The sequence below is a fragment of the Cataglyphis hispanica genome, chromosome 23 (genome assembly GCF_021464435.1).
Source record: "Cataglyphis hispanica isolate Lineage 1 chromosome 23, ULB_Chis1_1.0, whole genome shotgun sequence".
In the NCBI taxonomy this organism is placed as follows: domain Eukaryota; kingdom Metazoa; phylum Arthropoda; class Insecta; order Hymenoptera; family Formicidae; genus Cataglyphis; species Cataglyphis hispanica.
The window spans coordinates 2,211,175-2,230,436 of record NC_065976.1 but is presented as its reverse complement, the minus strand read 5'-3'; the positions used below and the strand labels follow the sequence as shown (position 1 = coordinate 2,230,436).

Below are 19,262 nucleotides of genomic sequence, written 5' to 3'. Positions count from 1 at the left end.
TTTAGTCAATTAGCTCTCCCTCTCCTCGCTGCGCACGTCGTACGCCGCCATTGTTAACCTGCCTTGCTTTGCGCCGCTCCGCCGCTGTCGGAGAGACGACGACGACGAGGACGAGAACGAGGACGACGCACGGGCGTACCGCGGTGTCAGCGAATCCCATTTCGTCGCTCGCGCGTGCTCCGCCGACGACAACGGGCGTGTTGTTCGCGTAGCCAAGTGTCGCGTTCGCGTACGTCGCGAGAATCGTTTCGTTACGCTTTTGTGCATCTCGGGGCTCTCGTCGACGAAACACCTCGTCCAGAGGGTGGGAGCGAGACAGAGAAAAAGAAAGGGAGAAAGAGAGGAAGGGAGAGCGAGAGAGAGAGAGAGAGGCGCCCTGGCCACTCGCGAAGGATCGTCCTGTACGTTCCCTTCTGTCACCTTCGTGCCGAGACTGATACGGATCGCGCGGCGGCGTCGTCTCGACCGATGCCCCGTCGACGGATTCAACCCGGTGACGGTACGACCGTGTTGTGTGTTGTCCGTTGTTAGTGCATCATGTGATTGCTTCCCCAGGGTATTATCTACGCCACGGTGACGGATACTTCGTGCGAAGGTTAGTTGCGCCGAGTTTTAGTCCTTACGTTCTTCGGACGGTCGAGCGATAATTTGCGATCGAACGGGCTTTCTCCTTGCAATTCTGTATAAAATTGTCGATTCACTCGTTAGAGTCAATCGATCCGGTCGCAACGATCGCATTGATCAGCCTTTATCTCTGGTTGATTATTGCCCATCCTTTTTTCGATTGTATCCTGTACTAGAGATTTCTTTTATTTAGTTATGTTTTAATTGTACCTTTTTTGTATTAACAATGAAACGAATATATGATTATATATATGTACGATTTAAAAAGAGGAAGAAAAGATGGCTAAAAAGATTAGATTTTAAAGCGTATTTTTATTAGGATCTTTTTTACGTCATAACCTTCACGATTAGTTAACGTGATTTAATGAATTCGCGAGTTAAGTATAGCATAGACGAAGAAAGAAAAATTCGAACAAATTACGATACATTAAAAAAAAAATAAAAATTTAATATTATTAAGTATATAATATTAAATATGTAACGTTATGAAGTTTAACATATAATGATTATTTCTAAACAGCTGTTATAAGGATCCCGGATAGGATAATTTTTGAATTTTGAAGTAAGATTAAAGACAACATTTTTAATTCGTTCAATTGTTAAGAAAGATATATAATATATAAATATATATAAATTTCATTTAAATCATATATTTTGTCAATATAATTTTATGCTGTTTTCCTTTCTCTTCTATTAATTACACTTATATTTTCCGTCTCATAAATAATGAGTATATAAGATATTTCAGACTCCCTATAGTTTTTCTTTTAGCTATCTAATTTCAAGTTAACATTTTTTTAACGAAAACGTCAAACGCTAATATTTTTTCAATTAGGAGCGATTGTAAAGAATATGAAAATATAAAAAAAAAATTGCAAAAATTAAAATATACGATAAAACTTTCTTTTTTCTCGCTTAAAGTATCAAATATTTTAATAGATATTTAATTTTCAAGATTTAAGCTTACAAACACACACACACACACACAAACATATATATATATATATATATATATATATATATATATATATATATAAAGTATATAAAGAAAGTATTAAAATAAAGAAAGATAATTTAATTAAATTTTTGAAAAAAATTATTAAATTTAAAACTAGAGAAAATGATAGAAAAAAATTGTAGAGGAATGTAAAAAATACTTTTAAAAAGAATTGATTGAAAACAGTTTTAAACTTATCGATTCTGTTAGTATTTAATCATTTAATCTTGTGCATCATTGGCATATCTTTTTTTTTAATACTGTCCACCTTTTTAAAAATAAAACAGATATACATTCACACGCGAGAGAACAGGAATTGAGTTAAAGTATGATTGAAAAGAGCAGGTCTAATGTCTATACAAGCAACCCATGGGGTTGATCAACTGTATCAAGCTTTGATTGGCTATTCAATCGGCTAGCGATATGTTCTTCCCCTTATTACATACGATCCTCTGCATCATACAATCGTATCCGTAATAAAGATACAGAAGAGAGATTAAAGGCTAACCGACGCAGGTGCAACCGGCTCGACTTCGCGGTTGCCTTTTGTCCCATTCCGGATAGTAGCCGACAGTTTTCCTTTACCGACCTGTTCCTGAGTCATCCTCAGGGTATCCGAAGATACCTGAGATCATCAGCAATTTCATCCTTGATTTATTCCTTTTTTTTTGTATTGCATTTGTAGAACCTTGATAAATTATAACTGAGAATATTGTCTTGTAATGCAGGTATAATTTATCGCCTTATATTTAAAAATGTTTGAAATATAATCTGGGCTTAAATATCACTTATAAAATATATTCGATACGGCTTTTTGCGAAATTTGTCATTAATAATTGAGTTAATTGTATATGTGCAAAGTATTATAAAAAAAACCTTGTAAAAAAAAACAAACCATTCTGTAAACAATCGTTATGATAGCGGCAGATATAATTATTATTTCACTATAGTTTATTAACGTATTTCATTTTTTTTAAACTCACCGTTATGTGCTATCATTATTACAATTATTGTTTATTATTGCGCTTATTGTTTGATTGATACAATTAATTGATATTTCTATTAAAAATATATTACATATATTTTTAAATTATTTAATTCGCATTAAATTTATTTTTATTATTTTTCTTATAATATATAAATTGTGTTTTTTTAAAATACAAATTAACGAAGCATAATGATAGCATGTTACATAAAAATGTGAATGTCAAAGGTCATCATCGATCACACTCTAATTAGAATCTAATGTCATCATGACTGAGAAGACCACACACATTTAATGTGATAAATGATCATCATTATTATTCTCAGAATCGAAAGATCGATCCGAGCAGTGAATGCAGTACATTAATAGCAAAGATTGCGTGCAAAGTGACTTTAATGATAAAATAATGTTTGTTTTTTCCAACAACGTGACTCAATTTGTCTCATTTATTATCAAGATATATACTGTTATTCATTATTGTCAATATTTGAATCGCGCGTAATGATTCATAGTGTTAATAAACAATATTTACTACTTGAAATAATCGTGATTATTAGTTAGAAATTAGAGCGGTGTATATAGGTATATATGTACGTATGTATGTATGTATATATGTTGTCTGTCTGGTATTTATTTATTTTACTCTTTATTTATTCAGTATGCCGAGTTTCAACAGCCTTAAAGATCAATAACCTGATCACGTTTAAGATAAATATAATGTAAATATATCGGTGATCTCGTTGAAGCAAAGATGGAAACTTGTTTCGCATACACTTACATATAAAGCAAAATGTATAGAAATGTATATTTTGAAAAGATTTATCGATAAAGTATTTTATACGACGAATGTAAATTAATCTTTTGTGTGATGTAAGACACTTTTTCAATCACAAAGTAATATTAAAAATATTTTATATTTATGAGAATATATCGCTCAAAGTAATAGAATCAGAATATATATATATATATATATATATATATATATATATATATAATCTTTTAAAACTAATTAAAAGTCAATAATTATAGCACATACTATTCGTTGATTTGTTTATTCGCAATAATATAAGAAAGGTTATCATTAAGGCAAATCATTATGTTGATGCCTCTGAAAACGAGGAAAATAGTTTCATTTCGGAAAATCTGCATTAAAGTTGCTTTTCTCGACAGATTATACGCGATGTAAAATAAGAAAATATTTGTGTCCATTTCTAAAAAAATTTACTGCGTTACAATGATAAGTGTTTAGTCATGTCAACTTTAACTGAATAATTACAATTAACGATATATTCTTTACTTTTTTTAGAATTATAATACTATACGAACACATGTTCTCACTACTATCAAATGTCGTTTCAGCCACAGTTGCTATAGGACAGACAAGAATAATGGCAGAATAATTCAATATTGAAAGAACATTATTGCAACATTATAAAGGATAGATCTTTAGAGAGATATAATGAGGAATAGAAATTAAATTATCGTTTTTTGATCGATTTTAAGTGGGACGTAAAACTAAAATTGCAATTTTTTATGAATATTTAAGGAAGCGTTATTTTCCGGCGTCAAATCAACGTTTTTCTTTTTTCCAAAAAAATCAGGTCATATCAAAAATATATTCCTCCAAATAAAAAATTAAGCTTAAATTAAAAAATTAAGCTTATAAATTAAGATCTAAAAATGATTTCTTTATTTTTCCATAAAATAGATTAAATAATGCTCTTGCATTTTAACGATTACATAAAATCCTCTTTTTCTACGGAAGGCTTTTTTTCTCGTAAAGGTCAAAAAGATACTACGAACTGCTCAATAGTTATATTGTCAACCCGAAATGCATGCCTATATACGTTTCCAACGACGTTATTAATATCAAGTATGTTAGCATCCGATCGAGATTGATCTTTCCAGCGCGGAATGTCATGATCGATACTGCGTGACAGATGCGTAAAACGTGCGTGTTGAGATGTGGGCTATGAGTGCTCTTGCGTCCGCGGAACGCGAGGCAAAATCATTTTACATCGGTGTCGCATTGCTAACGTAAGTCGTAACAAAGCAGAGCGGTACACGTGTATCTTGTTAAATAATGCATCCGCCGTTCTTTCCATTCACGTGGCAATACGTACGTGGACGTTCGTCATCGCGCCTCGAGCTCTATCGCCGGGATGTTTTTCTCGTTCTATAGCCCATCGTCGCGACTCGCTCTCATTTCGATGTGATAGACGATGGACAGTATATTTCGTGAAATCGCGTCGTGAAATCGCTCGCTGTTATTTATCCTTTTTCCACGAGATCGTGGCCGTCGATTCTTGGCAAACATTTCGGCTTGTTCATTTTCGACAATCTATGGCGAGGTAGTGCGGTATAAGTGGTCAACTTTCTTCTCGCGACATACGTAAGGTAAATCTTGGATCTTTGTGGAAACAGTGTGATCAGAAAGGAGAAAGGAAATGTGCAGAATAATTGTGTTGTCTCCTTATGAGACGATTGTCTGCTCCTGTTTCTTTAGAATATAGTATATGTATGTCATATTCTGTCAAAGTGAAAATGATTAATTGATGTTTTTGTAGAATTCGTGATTTAACGGTATCACGTTTAAATGATAACTATATAATAAAAATTTGATATTGGTAAAAAAATTGATATTATAAAAATCATGCAATTTATGTTTATTTCCATAAAATCATCGATGATTGACTGAAAAAATCTTACATTCAATTTTTCTTCATGAAAATTTTTGTATGTAGGACATATGTCAATAGAACATAGAATTTTTAATCTGCAAGTCATAAAACAGAATTATAGAGTTGTTCTCTGTTCAACATATTGATTTTATCATGCAATTGATCAAGTTTCGAGACACATGAGCATATAGCGTGACGTAGCGTCAGCTTTACTGGCGATGAACATAAGGGAGATTTCTGTGGAATGAGAACGATTGTACGGTGAGGAAATGTTGTGTGTACACGACATTCGTCCCTTTCCACGTAGAAAGGGATTAGTCCTTTCTTTTCCAAGGTATCAATTTTATCAAGTAAATAATTCACTTATGATACCCATGATGAAAGACATTATAGTCATATTTTCAAATTATCCGGATGTCAACTTTTTCCATGTTTGTATTTTAATGTTCAAATAAGTAAATTATTCCATAAATTGGAACATAATGGGCATAAATATTATACACACACAGGCTCTACTTTGAAAATATTTTCGTAGAAATTAGGTTATTCTGATTTTAATCAAACAAATCGATTAAATCGTATTAGAGTTAAATCAACGAAATCAAATTAAATTTGAGCAAAAAATAATTTTGATGATTGAAATAAATAATATGATTAATAATTAAATATTCGCTTGAATAATCGGCAACTTAATTTTAAATAAAACTAATCGATTATTTTTGTATCTATTCCCGTTCATTAATTTAAGAGTCATTATCTCTAAATTTTTTTCCAGATTTATATATTCATGTTCCAAATTTTTTCTTTTACAGAAATTAAAATTTTTATTATATTTTATATTAATTTATATTTAATTTGTTGTTATTACATTATAATTGTCGAGATACTATGTGCATTTCAATATATTATATATTAACTTGATATTATTTTTTAATTCTCTTATATTTGTTTAAAGCATTTTCTAGGTAAATAAACCACGTCATCTATTTATCTTATTTTTTTTATGCGTTGAATTATATCTGTCACTTTTTTCTATCCCCACTATTCATATTTCGCGTTTTATGGTCGGACACGTGGTTCGTGCTACTTTATGTTACTTTACGTACCGATCTACTTTTAATATTCGCGAGCGATGTCATTCGCGATTATCATCTCATCGAGGTTCGTTCTCTCTTCCGTTTTTTAATATTATTTTTTTAATATTAATATTAATAATATCATATAGAAATTATATCATGTAACCTATATTTTTTCTACGTTAGATTTTACACAATTAATTATTTTACAATTTATCAATAGTATTCACAATATGTTTAAATCATGTATCTTTTCACAATTATTTCCTCTAAAAAACAAAAATTTTTGAATAGATTAATTATTATAATTAATGATACATAACTTTATAATATCGTATCGAGTAATAATAATACAATGACATATAATAAGCTCGAATTTCAATTTAAGGGCATATTGTTATTAAATATAATTAGAAATGTGGTTTTTTTTAATTATATACGATGTTATTTTACATCGATATATAGTGTGTGCGATTGCATTTACAATTATATTTAATAACTTATAACTTCTCTCTGATATAATCGAAGAAAAATAAAACACTTTTGCAAATGCTCTCTATATACGCGCCAGAAATTCGCGCACAAGATCGCCCTGCATATTTCAACGTGCGTATAATGAAAGTATGTGCGTATATTTTCCAGGATGCAGGAACCGTCGTTCCCGCGCCGAAAAGGGCTCCTCACCCCAGTGTCGGTGTTGGTGCTGCTGATACTACCATTGGTCGATCTACCTTCTGCAAACGGTGAGTCACTTATGAACGCGCCGGGCATATATACGCGCGTATGTATGCGTGTGCCGTGTGCAAATATGTATATCTCGATCTTGCCGAGCACGCTCACCGTCTTCGATAATGCGCGAACAATGAAGTAATAGCAAATAATTACGTCTACTCGTCCCCATATAACGCGCGTCCTTGAATGCCACTTACGCAAAGCGTCTTCTTTTCACATGCCGGTGTATCATGATGTTCGCTGTCACTTTAAGTCTTTAAGATCTGTTGCATTAATGGTGTCAAGCGCGCAATCAAAAGTCATCAAATCAATGCGATGTCAGTTGGCATTAATTTTTAATGTCTAAGGAAATTGCTACTGTTTATTTTATGTGCAATAGCAAATTTACACGCGTTTTTTTTTTTTCAAATTACGTACAAAAGATAAAGGGACAAGAATTTTTTGTAAAATTTATAAAAGTTATTTCGATAATTCTGTGTATGTTAAATTGTTCTCTGTAATAAGTTTATATTAATTTAATATTTGACATTTAAAGCTAAAATATAAATTGCAGCATATAAAATTTTTATTTATTGTTTTTTTTTGTACAAATAAATAAAATGTAATATTAATCACTGGAATTTTTTCATTAAATTTGTTTGCACAAATATAACGGTAAATTTCATGATATTCAGAAATAAATGCATATTTGATAAATACGTAGAATGATATTTTTTATTGAGAGTTGAAATAATTTGTTCTCTACCAGAATTTGATTTGACGTTTGCAAAGTGATATTTTTTTTTGTTGTTTCAATATCTTTTAAAGCTGTAATGTTAAATAGCAGGGTATGATTTTGATTAAAATCAAGGGTTTATTAAAATTACTTTAAAATTAATTTCCAAAAAATAAGTTTTCATCACTCATTTTCGTGCGGTATTTTCGGAAGAGAATAACACGCTAAGAACCCCTTTTTCTTAATGAGTTACCGTCCAAGAGCTATTCATGTCTCGATATTGTCAAGAGAAAAGTCATTTCGGTCTCAAAAATATTACCACGTGGACAGCCGAATGCACCAAACACACATTGTACGAAGAGGGCATATTTAAATGTAGACTCGAGAACACACCCTACTTCCGTTAAGAAGTCTATTCGTCATGTTTTTCCCGAGTTAAATCGTCTGCTTATATACGTTTTCTCGTGTCTCTCGCAAGCCTCTCCGTCCGATTTGGACTCTCATACGCGCGAGACTCGCTCGCGTCGCGCATATGAGACTCCGCGTGCTCGTTAGCTCGTTAACGAGTCGTCTCCCCCGCTTTCTACGGCTTCGCGCCTTGCTCTCGTCAGGCCTCTCTCAAAGAGAGCTGTTAACCACGCGTTCGAGGAGAGACGCGAGACGCAGAAAACCGCCGCTGCCGTCTGTCGAGCGGCTGTCCGCGGTATCTGTCGCCTGTCGCCGCTTCTTCTCATCGAAGACAAATACGACAGAGATAGACAGAGAGAGAGAGAGAGAAAAGAGAGGGTCGGGGAACGAAATGTCCTATTCCTCCCTCTCCTTCGGGCCACGTCGAGATAAATGATGTTCCTCCGACGAAAGATGCGTGTCTAAAACGGTCGACGGCTCTTCCTCGCCCTTCTTCCTTTTTGTCCGCGTTCCACATTGCTGGCTGCTCGGTTCGCCGCGCGCGATGCACGTGCGCACACTGTCTGACACATATAAGGTGTCCCTAGAACCTTCATTATACAATTGATTTTACCTAGATTGAATTATAGAATTACGAATACGTAATAATCTTTGAGTTATAAACGCGATTGAAGATGAGAGTTCGCTTTTTTTTTTTCATAAATTAAAAATGTAGGAGTGCCACGAAATTTCATTGCTCATTTAAATTTAAGTAACCTCGTCGCTTTTCTGAATACTTTAGCACTCTAATTAGGGATGATTAATGTCGCGGCTGTTACTTTAATGGCTTTTCCCACGAAATTTCCCCTCGGAAAACAGCGACTACATTTTCGCCGATGTGTCCGTCATTAATATTAAGGCCGGATCGGTTCTCTACGACACCCCGTAGACGTTGTCGCGTGTGTATCCCATTTCCCTTCGCGCAGCCACCCTCCGGTTCCCTCCGCCCTCTCTTCCCCGGCTATTTCTGGCATTCGCCACCGTTCGCGCCGCCAAGCAAGCAACCACCCCGAAATGTACGCGCGCGTTCGATCGAACGCACTAAACATCGCGCGCCGGTAAATATACGCACTGTCGAACACTTGGACCTTAACCCTTCGGCCAAGGGCGTTTATCGCTTATTCTCAGAGGACTACGGCCCATAAGATCCATATTTTATAACCCCAAAGGACAGACCGAAATGATTCCATTTCTCAAAATAGAAAAAGACATTAATTCATGAAAGTCGAGTTGACATCAACTTTGAAGTCCAAAGTCATTACACACGAAGCTAAATGTGACAGCTTGATTTTCATCAGATAATATTTTACGCAATTTTTATGTGAAATAAAAAAGTTCAATATTATTTCGATGATAATTTATACATACTTTTATACCCTATTAATTCTATTCTAATTGCAATACATAATGTTTCCTTTTCGTCTTATATTTTTTTTATGATAATGTTGCAATAATAACGAGATCTTCATTAATATATTTTTTCAGCACATATTTTTCTTCGATCAAATAAAGAATAACATTGTGTCTTTATAATATCTTTCTCTCTTTTCTTTATAATGTAAAATATATTTTTATATAGTAGGAACTACTATATTTATCACAATATATATGCTATTTATTTTGTCAAAATATCTTGGAAAATAATAAAGACTTTATCGGGACGCATCTGGCGAAATGCCTCCAAGAAATTGAAGCGCCTAAAGAGCTTAACGCGATACTCTTCTGCCATTAGAATCCCGAGAACGAAGGCGCTCAATCATCCACGAGGCTTTGCTCTCTATCAGATAGCATTCTGCTTTGTACGTCTGAAAACCGTTCCCGGTAGAACGCTCATATCCTCTTGTCTGGCAACTTTTCACTAGATCATTCTAGGCGGCCGCTGAGTAAGACAAACAGGCGACGAAGGCTGGAGAAATGACGAGCGAGTCGTTAACTTTTTTTTAACTCGTGCATTCCGCGCGTTGCTCCTCGCTTCGCTACGCACTCGCAATGCAACGCAACGGAAGACGCTGGCCAGTCTCATTTCATCATTCTGACTCTCACGCTCCGACCGCAGTAATCGTGATATTGGGCCCGATAGCAATTTTCTAATCGTCCGCTCTCTTCTTAATGAAAGCCCCGACCACGTGGAGCCTCTTAATTCCCCCAATCAAGCAATCCTTCGCCTTTGGATTCTTCACCTGAATCAAATGAACGTAGAGTTTAATCAAGAAGGAAATAATCTGTTTCTAAAGTAGAAGAATCATTATATCCGACGAATCAACAATCAGGATATTTTCCTGATTCATTATACATTTTGTGATGCGTGAAACAAAACTCGTTTTTGAGATTTGACTTTAGATTCATCCTGCATTCAGAAGTACACGTGTAATTCATGATTTATAATATATATAAAATATTAAAATACTTTTGAATACTAGTGGCGTGTATTGCAAATTAAATTTTATGTGATTATTATTATTATTATCATTATCATTTTGGATGTAAATTTAACAGAGTTTAAATTTAAGAAAAGAGATTTAGATACAAAAAATATATTTACTTTTGAAATATTTTTTCCTCGATATTTTCGTTAAGAAAAAGTTTCTTTTTTTTTAATTTTTTATTAAAAATTTAAGAGAACTTTATCAAAAAATCCAAAACTAAATGCGATTGGCATTCTATAAATGCTTTATTTGATTTTTTATATTGTGATTGTAAGAATAATTATATATTTTCTAGAATTAATACATTAAAATTTATCACGACAAAGTTTCTCAATGAAAAGCTCCCTTACTTTCAGGATCTTGTGAGTTTCCATCAAGTTGGACGGGAGAATGGTACCAGTATGGAAAACCCGTATTCGCTATAAATACAACTGTTCTCGGAGATAGAGTCTGCGTCGAAAGAACGGATGACAAATATGTCGTTTTGTAAGTACTCGCTGATCTAAATAATGAAAAGATCTGAAAAGATGTTAAATTAATCATGTTTTTTTTATTATCAAATACTCGTTCATAATTAACAATGGAAATTTTGCTTACAGTTATAGCACCGACAACTGTTATCATTGTATGATTATCAACGGACGACATGAGAACGTTATTCAATATCGTGAAGGTACGTTCAGCCTCTAAATTTATCGACAGATTAAGATTATATTTGAAATACGATATCACTAGCCTTTTTATGAAGCATTGAATTTTTATTGGTCAGCTTTTTGTAAAGAGGCTAAATATATAAAGAATCTGCAGCATATAGAAATAAGAAATCGTTAAAACTAAAACCATTTTCTTTAGGCCCGTGGTGTAACGTGGATCGAATGAGTTTGGAAGAAATGTGTAATACGATTTCCTCGGATGACATGCTCTTTTCGATATTCCGCATGAATTCCAAACCGATATCTTGTCCATTTAGCGGATCGTCATTCACATTCACGTATAATCGAGGTTACGGTGAATGTACAATGCCTATAAGTCTCGCGGAAAAATGTACAGACGAGAGTAAGCTTCTTCTCAAGTACCAGGCCTGTCCGGACGTCGATGGGACCGAAAGTAACAGTACGTTGATCGTTGCTAAAGTATTATCTATTTTGCTATAGTATAAGGTTTGGAATGATTTAATTTGTAGTGCTTAATATTTTGTCAAGTTGCTTTCGAGTATTATAAAAATATTATCCATACAATGGGATAGTCTTGATGTAGTCTGCTTAGTAACATTTTTATAGTCTTTGAAAAAGTGTTATAAATTTGTTTTCAGTTTTATGCGAGTTATTATTCGTTTTTTTATGACAGTTTTAAAAAAATTAACACTATAATAATTAAATATTTTCAAATATTTTTTTAATATAATATACATTTCTAATATAATATATAAACTTTATTTTATTTTGCAACACATACGTGTAAAGTTATTTTTATGTTCTATAAGATATATTTGATTATTTGCAGCCGAGGAACTACAATGCCTTGCCGTTTGGAACGATGGTCGAAATAAATATCTGGTGGGAACCTTGAGAGGGAGAAGCGTTCTGAGTGCAAAGATGTACAGGTGAACCATGTCATTTTAATGCCAGTAACGTGTTTTCAAGTCCGTGACAGCAGCGGCTTTTTGCTGTTGCGATTTTGTCATAATATACTATATGCATCAAGTTGCTTATTTACATCCGTTGCACCTGTACACCAGATGTTTGTGTACTGCAGTTTCAGCAAGTCACATTTTTGCATGATGTTTATGGCATTAGAAGATTATAACTGGTACTAGGATAAGGTGAAAAGATGATTAACCACTTATTTGTCATCTTTCACATACTCATTTACTATTTTTTTTATTACTTTCATGAAGCGTGTATATATATATATATATATATATGTATGTATGTATGTATGTATGTATGTATGTATGTATGCCCATAAAACACGATAACTAATAAAAAAGGAGAATAAAATAGCTTATGAAAAATTTGAGAAATTGTCAAATAATACTTTTACAAACCCATAGGTGTTTCCTGTACGAAGAAAAGCCTCATCATCAGGGAAAGATGATTTATTTGCTTGCCCAGTCTGGCGATCCGACTTGCAATGGTTTAACCACCGTTTCTGAGGGTTCACCTACTATAAAGCTTACTAAAGGTAATTGTGCGAAATGAAAATATCTCCTTGAAAATCAATAAAAATTTTTATTTGATCTTCCATATCTTTTTGTTAACAGTCGATAAGGAACACAGTAGATGTAAATATCCGGCCTGGGTAACTCAGCACCATGACTGGCACTCTCTCGACGGTACGAAGGATTATCACTTCACAAATAAAAATGCCACTCTGAAAATAAAGGCACAAGCACAGGATGCCAATGGCGAAGCGTTCCATGAAGAAAAAATTGTTTGTCATAATTTAGAAAAATTGTCTCCGAACGAAAGCATGGGGAATAAAGTGAAACTAGTCGCTCATGTCACCAGCGGCTGGTAAGTAATTTCTCAACTTTCTTGCGGCTTCTAATCATATTCAGTCGATAGAATCTGTTCTTACTTATGATTGCAGCGACATTGGTTACGTTTGCATGATATTCCACAAAAGAGACAGTCATATTATTGAGATACAGCAATCAGGTAAATATACTTCGAGTATACATTGAATTAAATTGCTGCATTGAATTAAAAATCGACTGCGTGATGTATATGAAACATTTTTCTATTTTTTCATTGCAGATCAAAAAGCAATTATGCCAGACGAGGCGTGCTCCATCTCCGATCCTTCCACGATGCCGTATACGACCTTAATAAGTAAGTGCTAATCCATGTTACATCATCGCTTATGAATATTGATACAGGATTGCGTACCGCATATTCCACGTTGTTACGGGTTCACGGGTTAGTGGGCGAACAGCAAAATGCATATGCAAATCACATCTGTTTTCATTCTACAGCCACGTCCTTGCATCAAAGAAAATGTCCTAATCCAGGACGATACGAGATCATGGATTTTGCTGCATCGGATATGTTGTCGGCTCCCATGTCAAGGCGACAGCGGCGTAGTGACTTATCAAAGACGACCAAAAGGCGAATTTGGCAGGACAACACCGAGGACGCGGAATGCAGGAGTACGGACATTCAAGTAGGCTGCTCCTCGCTCGATCAAACTGAAATGATAATCGCCAATACATGTGAACATGAAGAGATTGGTAAATATGAATAAATTTACACGATCGCTTTTTAAAATTCATTAGATATGTTCTATGCACACATAGAAAAGCAAGAAAACTAAGGATTTGATATATTTTGGCAGCCTATTTTTGTCATGGCAGTTGGGAGGAGAAAGGGACGTGGTACACGATAGCGTCGCAACGGAATTCCGAATTCTCAGCCAGCCTAGGGCAAACGTTTTGTTTTTCTATGCGTCTTGAAAGTGTCAGAGACAGAGTCTTGGGAAGAGGTGGCAGGCAGAAGCAACAAGAGCAAGAATTATGGCTATCTAGGCCATCGCGTACTTGTCAGAGAGAATCCAAGAATGAAGATACATATAGACTGTCAAATCGAGGTAATTATAATGATATTTTCAAATAATTATTATAGAATAGCCAACAAATTATCAACAGTCTTATAACGTTTACTTGATAATGAATTATTTTAATTAAAATTATTTACAAAATTTATTCATAACAGGAATTAATATTGAATGAAAACATAATGTAAAATAATGTAAGAAGATAATACTTTTAAGAGAAATTATTTCTAATATTGCAAATATTAGACAGATGAAAAAACTGTTGAACAAAAAACTATGATGAACAATAACTAGATAATATATCTTACTGGAATAATTTACTTCTTTCTATTGTAATGTTGAAAAATGGCAAAATAATTACAGTACATTGTCATAACTTTAAGTTAAATTACATTGAGTTTAAATGCTTGCAAACATTCTAGTAAGATATAAATATTCAACGCTTATGTTATAGGGGTGTGTGAAGATTTAACAAAGGCAGCTTCTAGTGCAGCATTTGCTCCATCGTTGTCCCAGCCTTTGTTTACCCTAAGTACAGCAGCTTATGTCGCTATTAATATGCTATGCGTATTACTCTGGAGATGATCTGCAGCTATTATATAAGAACTTGAGGTACTACAATTTCCAGCACGACTTCTCAGGTATTGCGTGTTTCTGGAAGTGTATATAGCTTACATACAGTTTGATAGCTATTGAACGATCGATGAGCTGTCAGTATGATGTGGGAAGCGTGCAGCTAATAATTATTATCAATATATTCATTTCCGTTTCATTGAAACAACAGCCTAATTAGGTAAATTAGTAACCACAATTATTTCTAACGAGACTATTTATATATGTTCATGAGTTTTGTACACAATTATTTTTTATAACATTTATCATAATTTAGCAAATTGTAGTATTCTAAACATTTGCTTTAGAATTGTTTTAAAATACAAAATAGTATTTTGTACTTCAAACAAATTTATGTATCGTACATATGTATTTGGAACATTTTATTCTATTTGGAATATTTTATTCTATTTCTGATAATATTTTTGAGATTACGAAAGTGTGTAGTTTACGCGACAGCCTCAAATCATGACCACTTCTGAATATCTAAACTCGAAGACTCACATATATATTCTTAAGTATTACCGCGCTACTGTAAATACGACCAGGGTATAAGTAATCGAGATATTTTAATTGAGTTATTTTCGAGTGAAATTGGGGATATGCTATGTAATTACAATTTAACAGATTGAACTCGTATCTAATATAAAATAAAGCAAGGCACATAGGTTTTATCTTTTAGCTAGTATATACAATAATTGTACATAATATAATTAAAATATTGTATAAAGACTGTTTTTAAAAGAGTATAACAAGTATACCGCTCACGATATTGCATATTGTCACTGAAAGTGTGTGCATTTTCAAAGACGTTCTCGAGATCGGCCTCGCAATCGAAGATCCGTGTACGTATGACACTCGTGTTACATTAAGTTTGTGAATCGGAATAGAATAGAAAATCTCGAAGAATAGAAAAAGTCTAGTAAATAGAAAAAAAAAATTATTTCATGTCAGTTTCTGTAAAAATCGAACATGCATCAATGTGAAATTTATCAAAAAACTGAAACTAAACAAAATTTAAGCTTCAAGCTTATTCTATTAAGACAATTTTATTAAAAAGTATCAATTTTTTAATTTTAGTTGCCGATTTTTTCATCATTTGAGCCTATTTGAAATTTATTTATTTGTTTAATTTTTTAATTGTTACTTGTATAACTCAGGATTTGTTAATTTATATGTAATGCTTTAGTTCTTTAATTTATTAAATATGTTGCATGGCCCTTATTTTTTAAATTTGATAATATTGTAAACTGATATCTGTTAATTGTTCTTTTTGCTCTTTTTAATTATTGTTTATTATCTCTCTGGAGTCTCTTTATTGTATCCAATCTTTGAAAATTGCATAATAGTATAGAAGAGATACATTTTCTTTGGAACATTTTTTTTCGCAGATTATTGTCTAATGGTTCTGAAATTAATAGTTTTAAAGCATCTTTGGAAAGTTAAAGGTAAAAATCATTGCTCTATTGCATTCATAAATTTATCGAACAACACTGTGCATCGTCAAAGATTTTTGGTAGGCCTAACATATAAACGACTGACTGTGGTACATTTGTGGATGCATTAAAATACGTATTCATCGCGTGTGAATATACATAGCGCTTTTGCATTTCTGACACAGAGCTAGTGGATGTTGAAATAAATCAATTGCGATTCTTGATACCTCCTATTTATCATCGATGTCATACGCAATTCGCATATGTATCGCAATTCAAATGTATGGCCTCTCCAGTTTATATCATTGTGCTCGAATATCAGCAAGTTTCGATCCGCGCCACGCTGAATTCATATATCACGATGAAATATTTCCTTTTAAATACCCGGTGATACATTTTTTGATAATTTAATACGCATTTAATCTCTTGCAAACAACGCGTATTGTACAAATATCGAGTCACTTGTGTGCTTTTTTCTATTGCATTTTCGAAAATTAAGATAGCGTACAATTATCACTAACAATACTTACACATATAATCTGGAAATTAATATCTACATATGTAAATCGGATGACTTCGAGAAATATAGTTTGTATCTTTATCGTATCTCTCTATATTTCTCATAATGTATTTGGATTTTCATAAATGATACAACACTAATTGTTATTTTTTTATTGAAAACTTGGTATATTTCGCGTTTCGGAGTATTTTTATACTATATAGCGACAGTGTGTGTATGGTGGTATTAATAAAAAATCATAAATTTTCATTACTAACATTTTAGCCGAAGAGATAATATGGCTGAAATGATAAGATTTAAAAATACTATTGGTATAACGTTGACTATATAACATCTTGGAATCTCTATAAAATTTGTACTGATTCGAGAGTATTAAACAAAAATAACATAATAATCTATATGATATGAACGAGGGAGGGAAGCTGAGAATATGGTCCATCATGCGAAGCTCAATAGTTTTCTATTTTTATCAAATGACACTCTGCCATATATATTACACACACACACACACGCACACATTTATACTGCAATTGTACATATATAAAGTTTTATTGATCATACCCGTATATATGTACACACAGATATATACTTGCATATATAAAGCCACACATGATAACTATAGGAGAAGCGAAAAAGCGATAGAAGAAAAAAGTACGTAGAGGAACTCGTAGATACACATTTTAGTACATATTTCGTCATCCATTAACTCTGTGACATCCATTTCATGTACGCGTAAATGTGACAGCCAAAAGAGAAACGAAACTGAACTCTAAAAATACATTTTTATTGTATATATCGTATATTTTCTAAATAATGGACTGTTCCGGAATTCAGGAGATTTGTTGAAGTAAGCGAAAGTGTATGGATTCGAATTATATTAAATATTTGAGCATTTAAATAACGAAGACAGATTCTTATTTTTATACGGATAGGATGGACTTATCGCTATGTCCTAATCCCCCTACACACACGAAACTTGACACGATAAGCGAAAATGTAGTCATATACATACGAATAGATATTTTACGTAAGTTTTGTAACTGCTGCATTTATATCGTTAGCATCTCATCTCCGAAAGCAAGAAGCAATTCTCGACTGTAGAGGCCTAGTTCATTGCCGTCGCAAACTTTTTATTATAATTATTAATATTTTCTCACCATATATATTATATTAATATTTTATTATATTTTTTGTACGACTCTATTGTTTTATATATATACATATATATACATATATACTATTTTGAGAGACACGAGATATCTAATAATAGTGACACAGTGCAGGCCTTGTTACTTTATGCGCGTTTGAAAATGCGAAACAGAAACGACAACCGATATGCCTTAAATATACAATTTCTAATGCCTTATGCGAATCACAAAAGTATGAACGGTCGGTTACTTTTATACACTGAAACGATCCCGTGTATGTTTTTGACAAAATTTAACAGGACTGATACACACACTGCGTGCGTGCGTACATTAACGATATTAAATTATCATACCTACACACAGCGTACGATCCCCCCATATAGTCGATATGACTGTATTGAATTCCGGAAACAGATATTACACGATGTAACTTTAATATTTCTAAAGTAAGCTCTAATTTATAAGGTGTGGAAATGAGTAATTGAAAGTCGCGAGAGAAACGCTCACGCGAAAACGAGAGGGAGAGACACGAAAGAAAAAGAAAGAAAGAAAGAAAGAGAGATGATAATAACTCACGAGTTTTGTACATCCACTTGCGCACACGTATATTTTGTTTATTGCTGTGATGAATTATGTAATTATAAATATTAGCGTGTAAGGCGGTTTGAAAATGCGGCTTTCCTTGCCATTCTAGTATAATTGCAAGCATTAGTCACACACTTCTCCCCTCCCCCGCTGTTCGAATGTAAGCCTCTTTGAAAAACCTTACGGTTACGGAACAAGACGACCTATTTATCCTCGATGTATTTAATTGTACGATATTTACGGCATACTTGTAAAGCGCCTTGGATAAACGACTCGTTCAGAAGGCGATTCGCCGCAACGACAATTTCGTACGAGAAAAAAAAAAAAGAAGATCTGATTTATTTTGCTACACGCGTGCGGGAATTATACGAGAACAAACTACGCCGAGTGTATATGTTTATCCTCGCGCGAAACTAACACGGTACTTACTCAACGATGCTAATATAACAGGGAGACTTTTCTTAATAAATAAAAAGATTATTGCCAACACTTTTTTGTGTCGTCAAAGACTCAAGATACTTCCTTCTCTTTTTGATGCTTATAATCGATAGCGTTGTGCTGTAATTATTATTGTCAAATTATTTGCCGATGAACTACAATTTCATAACGATTAATACGAAACAATCATAGGTCAGTGTCGCCGATTCTTTGTCTCAATCATTTTATTCTTGCAATATATCTAGTAAAATAATTATTTTGAAAGATATAAAAGAGAAAGCAAAA

The 19,262-nt window shown here is 33.3% G+C and overlaps 1 protein-coding gene across 1 annotated transcript; it reads left to right on the top strand.

Moving 5' to 3' along the window:
- The first annotated feature begins 61 nt into the window (after positions 1-61).
- LOC126858003 (uncharacterized) lies at positions 62-19,028 on the top strand. Its single transcript, XM_050607999.1, has 13 exons — positions 62-595; positions 7,006-7,106; positions 11,040-11,169; positions 11,283-11,356; positions 11,536-11,796; positions 12,187-12,286; positions 12,737-12,867; positions 12,947-13,199; positions 13,276-13,343; positions 13,443-13,517; positions 13,661-13,915; positions 14,020-14,271; positions 14,693-19,028. The coding sequence occupies exons 2-13, from the start codon at positions 7,007-7,009 to the stop codon at positions 14,821-14,823; spliced, it is 1,830 nt and encodes a 609-aa protein (XP_050463956.1). The 5' UTR covers positions 62-595; position 7,006; the 3' UTR covers positions 14,824-19,028.
- The last annotated feature ends 234 nt before the right edge of the window (positions 19,029-19,262 follow it).